The 7,168-nt window shown below is 41.8% G+C and overlaps 1 protein-coding gene across 4 annotated transcripts in view; it reads right to left on the bottom strand.

Annotated features, from left to right (window-relative positions):
- cbfa2t3 (CBFA2/RUNX1 partner transcriptional co-repressor 3) overlaps positions 1 to 5,938 on the bottom strand; it is a 39,685-nt gene extending 33,747 nt beyond the window's left edge. The window contains exon 1 of one of the 4 annotated variants that reach the window (XM_067496246.1): positions 5,096 to 5,938. In XM_067496246.1, the coding sequence (XP_067352347.1) occupies positions 5,096 to 5,300 (205 nt within the window). In that variant the 5' untranslated portion in view covers positions 5,301 to 5,938. The remainder of the gene's footprint in view (positions 1 to 5,095) is intronic. The other 3 variants (XM_067496244.1, XM_067496243.1, XM_067496245.1) reach the window with 3 other exon arrangements.
- Positions 5,939 to 7,168: the final 1,230 nt, after the last annotated feature.

Raw genomic sequence — 7,168 nt, forward strand, 5'->3', positions numbered from 1 at the left:
ACCCCTTCTCTGTCTACAGAACAAACAGAACCAGCTTGTAAAGTACACACAGACAGCTGCTCTGCCCCAACTCCAGTCTCACCAGCTTTGCCAGCCTCAAATGCAAACTCTGCCTTCATATGAAGCCTGGAGTACTTTTGAAAAATGCTCCAGTAATGATTTAATAATGTGACCAAACGTGCCAGGGGAAACCCCAGTGCTCAACGATGGCACAATAACAGATTCCTGGATTGCTCATGAAAGGAATAACTTTAGGTAACCTGATGTTCAGTGCCAATCTTTTTGGTTGAACCACAATACGTAGATTTTCTGTGAGGCTGCATCTGTAAACACAGTCCTAAACACATACACACAGTGATGTATACAAACATTACAGACATAAACAGATGCAAAGAACATTAAAATACAGGTGTGTCACAGGCCGACTGTGTAGTGTACCATGGTATACTACCGAGAAGGATTTTCGAGATGGATAGAGTATTCATGAAACCCACTCTTTACATTTCTCATAAGAGTTATTGTCCTATAGGTCACTCTGTATGCATGCAATGTGTGTGTGTGCGTGGGTCAGTATGTTCCTATAGGTGGCTTTTTTTCTTTCCTGTACAGGATACTGGGAGGGTAAGAGATGTGTGTGGCCTTGAGTGACAGTAAGGTTGGCAATGGGGGTTGCATCCAAAGAAAGGATTCCTGTCAAGGTGACAGCTCCAAGACTGACAGCATGCTATTCTCCTCGGGAACTGCGTCAGTCAACCTGTCAGCCTGCCTGTACGACAGCTTCTCACTCCTCTTAATTTGGCCTTTTGTTGAGCGGTCACTAGGTTAGCTCTGACACTCCATGTGGCTGGCCTGATAAACTGCACAATGAAATGCACACAAGGTGGGACCTCACCTTCATGAACTCTCTTTGCCATAACACTGTGACTGAAAGTCCCTTTGATGTTAGTAATGACGAAAACAGCTTTGTCCCCCCTTTATTTCACTCGCCTATCCGTCCGTTCCCTCACAAGCAAAACCCCACTCAGCTCTGGACTACACTGTGGTGACAGAATCAGTCTCTCAGTTGCATGAATTAGTTTGGGTCATTGTGCTGGTAAACAGTAAAAATTACCTTTTCACTAAATTTCTGTCTGTATGGCAGAGTAAAAGCAAAAGAGAAAAAGAGAAGTTTGCAGCATTTCCTCCACTCACACACTGTAAATCCTTTCCTATAGTGGCAGTCAGAGGCTAGTGTGTTGAAAGGAGATAAGGCCCTGAGCTGACTGAAAGGAACGCTAAACCCATTGTGTTGCTGCGCTCTTTCTCCTCTCCTATCTTCTCCTCTCTCATGCACATTCAACAGACAACACTCTTATGGAGTTGCCATTAAAGACACCAATCTAGATCTAGAGAGGCATGAAAGGGGAAAGAGTGCATCTACCTCTATCACAACAAAAAAAAGATGACTGACTTGTATTATGTCGATTCAAGCACTGATAGAAATGATTGTGTTGAGAAATTTCCTTTTCTGTCACATGCATCCTCTCTGAACGAATTTAAACAGTTTTCTCTGATAGCGTGCCTAAGAGAACGTAGTTTTCTCACTCTGTATCTTAAAATCTTTAATGTGTGCATGTTTTCAAGCTGCTCCATAATGTTATGAAAGAGGATGAGACAGACAGAGAGAGAGAGAGAGAGACTTTCTGTAATATGCTGTGGTGTAACGGATCATTGACCCATCCACTCAAGCACATATGCTGGAATGCTGCTTTTACAAATTGCACCCATAGACCCCCTGACATTTTGTTTGCAATCGAGCAGCAAAGTGTTGGTTGTTTGAATCATCCAAACATGGTGGGAATTCAAATTTCAATCTATGCCATTGTCTTTGAGGAGGGTAACCTCCTTTATATAACGCTATATAATAATACTTCACTTCTGGGGTTATTTCAGCCATTTCCAGGGTTGTTTCTGCCAGAGAGCATCTCTAGTGCGAGTACTACAAAATGCATTACTGTAGCTGTTCTATTATGTTTGACTATTTTTCTTTTTTTATTTTGCAAACTTTTCTAATATTTTTGAAAGATAATTTTAGCGTGATTTAATATCTTTAGGAGCTAGAGCTTTTTTCATATACACCCCTTGACCATTTTTGTTACTTCTGATAATCAAAGGATATTGTACTAGCTGAATGGGTATTATTATTATTATGCTAGGTTTAGTTTTAAGTTTGCATCCCGTACTTTTTTCCATTTAAAAATAAAAGGGTGCAAACTTTTGCACCTAACTATAATAATAATGCTGTTCAAATCCAGTGAGATTTTACCTAAATTCCTTTATAATGCACAGGAATTCACACTTCTGGCTATAGCAACCAAAAAGGGAGAGACTAGATATAGATTTTCTGAGTGAACTCTTACATGCATACATACAGGTAGGCAGGTATAGTAAGTGCAAGAATCCATGTGTTTTCTTTGGACAGATTCCAGATTCAGTAAGAACACTGAGCAGTGTCGCAGCTGACCAACAGAAGCGCAAACTGACAAAGGAGGAAGTGACACTTGATTAAATCAAGTGTTGACTCAAGAACAGGATATGCAGCCCAAGCACAGAGGGAAACGGACAATAAAAAGTCCTCAGCATTTAGGTGAAGACACCCCCTTACATTTACAGTAGAAGGTCACTTCCATGTTATACTCAGTTTCCCCAGAGAGAATACTGCATGTGTGTTTGTGTGTTTGTATGAGCGTGCAGACAGTTGGTGGTGCTGGCATTAGAGATAGTCAGTAGAGGGGATGAAGCACTGTATCAAGTTGTGAACATCTGTTCCTCATAGAAACCACAAAGCTGGTGCTGAGGAAATAGAGAGGATAACTGCTCTCACTCTCCCTTACACACAAACACACACACACACACACCACTCATGACCGCATTGCAACTCCTCCTACACATTCCCCTTACTTTTATCTTATTCTTTGATTACTTTGTTTCAGCTTCTTGGGTCCATGTTTCCTTGACTCTTAAAATGTTATTACAAAACATGTCCCCGTGTTTGCACAGTCACTCTAGTTATGATAACGCTCTACATCAGTTTAACTGAGATATGGTGATGTGACATAACTTCTACAAAAAAAAGTTTATAAAAGGAGGAAAAAAGGTAAAACCGCAAAGCTTTAGTTGTCTAAACAGTGTAAACAGGTCTTTATAGACATAGATGATCCAGTTCATCATATCTCACAATTATGTTGTCAAGATAGGGAAAGCAATATAGTAATGTACTTATGTATGTGGTTTTATATAAATGAAGTGCTGGTGACATACTCCTTCTTTGGAGAGAAAACTCTAAAGAATAGCTCTTTCATAGCTTTAAAGGATTATGATTGGCACAAAATTAGGAAGTCTATGATACAGCAGACATGGGCCAAGGCTTTGTTAGGGATTCACTGCACCTTTTCAGTCAAGTCCCTTGATTTAGTCCTTGTTCCTTTTTTTCCCTCTTTCTATCTCTCTTATTGCCTTCCTCTCTCTATCTGGGCCTGCTGTGAGGCCGTGCTGGTGCTGGGTGGCAGTTCCTTATTGTAGAGTGTCTATATGAGTGTGTGTGTGTGTCTGTGTGCTGTGTGCGGCTGATAAGACCCAGGGAGAAGAGCCAGCGTGCCGACATATTCTTGCCACCGCAGTTATCGCCCGTCGCAGCTGTGCCTGAGCTCTGCAACATCTGCTCCCTCACAGGAAGCCTACGCTGCAGCTCACAACACCTCACACACGCATACGCTCACACATGCACGGACACACATGACTACTGCTTCTCCATACAGTGTAAACATATTGCTAGACTATACACCCCCTCCATCCCAACCCTACCCCCAACCAAGCACACACACACACACACACACACACACACACACACACAGTTACATCAGGTGAACTGCTCGAGACAACGAGCAGTGTATATAGTTCTGACTGACACATTACCTCGGTGTATGCACGTGTGTTTTTTTGAGACCAATGGGCTGATGCTCCAATAGCAGAGCTCTACTGTGTTTTTATCACAGAATTACAGGGGGGATGCTTATGACTAAGCCTAATTATAGAGGCCTTATCGCTGCAACGTTCACAAAGCTCATTACTGCCAAGAGACGGCAGTCGCTGCAGGTAATTCACTACGTTGTGTATTAGTCTCCACTCTGGCTTACAGTTTCTACATATTTAGAGTCTATAAAATTAGGCCTTTAATGTCTGATTCTTAATGCATCACTCTCTTCTTGAACCCTTTGCTGATTTAAGTGAAGGTTTTCATTTTTACCTTGAGGCACTACTTCAGTGTTTTCACTTCTTTTGGAATCAATTACATTTTTCTTCTGTTCCCTTTTTTCCTGGATGTCTTTCAAGTATTCCTCATTTGTGTGGAAGTTTTCCCTCAGTCATTTAAAGAGATGCACCATCATGACCCGCATCTGTATTATGAAGCCACCGAAGCTGAACAGTGAAACTCCAGAATCTAGTTCTGTTCTCTGCAGCTGAATGGGGAAGCCCGCAGGAAGAACCCCCACCCACCCAATGCTCGAAAACATCTTTCCTTTTCCTTCACTGTGCCATGGGACAAATAGGCTCCACAGGGCTTGCTAACAATAATAACCAGTTTGTCTGTGTTTGACAGCTCATACATATGAAGATCATCATAAATGACAACAAGAAGATGCTGTTAAAAAAGTGCACCTGTGGACACTTTATGATCTCATGGTTTAAACTGAACTCAAGTGTGAGCTTGTTTAATGTAAAAGGCAAAAAAAAAATTAATAAATGCACTGGGAAACAAGGCTGAGATCATGTTGCATATACAGTAATCATTTAGGTGAAGAAAAGCTTTTTAGATGGCAAAGTTTGATGTCATTTTAACCTTGAAGCCTTTGCATCACTCATCAAATAACAGGTCTGCTAGTAAGATGAAAAAACCTTATAGCATGCGGTGTTAAGTCAACACAAAATGATTATCCGTCAATCACTCCAACTTAATGAGCAGATATGACAGCTGCAGGACCCTCCGTCACTCATCACAGTAACACACTGCCAAAAGGTTACACAAAACAGGTCCTTCAAGATGGCAAGCTCCTACCTTCACCACATATGAAGTGGCTGCTGGCTGCCAGGTTAGGTTCACGGCTTCCAGGCTGCAGTCTGTGACCAGTGTGTTTAACCCTCAGCTCTCGGTGGCTGATCAGTGTGACCGTAGGGACACGTGGAGCAAATGCTGAAGCAGAGGAGGACCCATTTCTCAGATCAGCCTTCTTCTGGTGCTCTAAACTAACCTCAGCAGACATGTTCAGACCTTCAAATCCCAGCTCCTGAGATCTAAACTTTCCACTTTCTTTGTCAGGCAAAGGGCTTGCAGTTTAGGTGACACACGGTGTGAAGTGTTCTGGTGCACAGGGGTAAGTAAGTCCATGTGGGGCAGCAGAAACAGACAAGACAAGACACCCTCAAAATCGCTGGTAAAGCCAAAGATTTAGGTTTTGCTGTTGAACATACTTTGCTATTAAGTTTGCTTGAAGCTCTCTGTTTGTTTTTTCACCCCTTTAATGTTGAAAAAAAGGGTCATATAAGGACAAGAACTTAGCTGCGAGTGGAGCTCCAAAAAGTGAAAAATGACCAGGCTTTGCTTCCTCTTCTTGCTTTTATGTCCTCATTGAAAACGTTGATACTGGTTGTATTATTCCCCGATTCCTCTGGTAATCTGTCTGGTGACAATGTTGTGTTAGAAAAATACAGTTGCATGCTAATGCTCACAACCACCTCTTCAGCCACATGTCTCTTTTGCCGTCCTCTTCAGGTGAACTTGGCACATCGTGTGTGTACATGTCCCTTTTTTCTTCTTTTCTGTCCATCTGTTTCTCTCAGTCTCTCATCTCTCCTTTCCAGCAGATTGTGTGTGAAGCAACCCAGGATGTGTGTGTCCGTATGAGTGAGTGTGTGTCAGTGGCGGGTCAGCTTGTATCTTGTAGCTCTGGCTGAGGGGCTGTGCTCTCATCTGAACCCTCCTCCTGCCCTGCCTGCCTCTGCAGCTCAAAGGAGAAATGTGTGTTCCTATGTTAGAGTTTGTGTGTGTTTCTGCTGTTGCAATGCTGCAGCCCCTGGGGAGGCCAAGCAGCAGTGCTGGCTGTGGTGCAAGCAGCAGGCAGCAGAACCTAGGCCTCCGTCTGGGCTTCCTCTGTCAGGAACCAGCTGTGTCTGTGGCCAGCAGCCACTCCTTCCCTCGTTGCATCCTGCGTGCTACATTATCCCCGTTGCCTTATTTCCAGCATCCTTTGCTTCTGTGGACCTCAGTGACCACAATGACACTATCTGGAGTTGAAGTCATCTTTTCATAGCATTTGTCAAGAACCCCCTGCAAAAAGTCCCACAATATTTTTAAGTTTGTTTATTTAAAACAGTTTCAGTCTATGTGCAAGCTAAAAATTCTATATATCTAAACATCTAAAAAGTAAAACATCAGTAATAAAGTACCAAATAACAAAGTTAACCATCAGCAAAACATATGGGGTTCTGAATTTCACCAGAATATAAAATAACTCTACATTCAAATTTAATTCAAACTGACAATGGTTTACCACAGTGTACTTCTTGTTTTATGAAATCCAGATGAACAAAGTTTCATGTTGAAACTCTATTAGGTATTGGCAATAAATTATTAAAAAAAACTTTTTATTATTTGCTGTAACACAATCAACATATAAAACCTCACACATGACAGAAAAACAGAAAAAGGAGAAACAAGGGAAATTCAAAAGGGCATTAGGACACCATTCGCTAATATAATTTAAATGTGGTTTGACACTTGGACATTTTTTCATCCTCCCATCAAACTACAGCATAAAACTCAATCTATATTCATCATTCTCACCCCTGTTGGGCGGCGCACACAGACAAAATGTACAAAATGTACTGCAAGATGTACATTGGTGTCATTTCAGCTGGTTGTGCACCTCCTGAATTTAGTAACTTGGCCTCAACAGGAGGGAATGAATAAGCTGGGTGTTGAAGCAGGTTCATCACAGTGACAACCCACAAGAACACAGGGACTTATCCACATCTGGTAAGAGCAGGCATTATTTATGTAATTACAGACACAGCACACAAGATCTTGAGTGCATCTTTTAGAGTTTACAGAATTTATAATTCTTCTATTGCA

The sequence above is a fragment of the Channa argus genome, chromosome 2, assembly GCF_033026475.1.
Source record: "Channa argus isolate prfri chromosome 2, Channa argus male v1.0, whole genome shotgun sequence".
Lineage (NCBI taxonomy): Eukaryota > Metazoa > Chordata > Actinopteri > Anabantiformes > Channidae > Channa > Channa argus.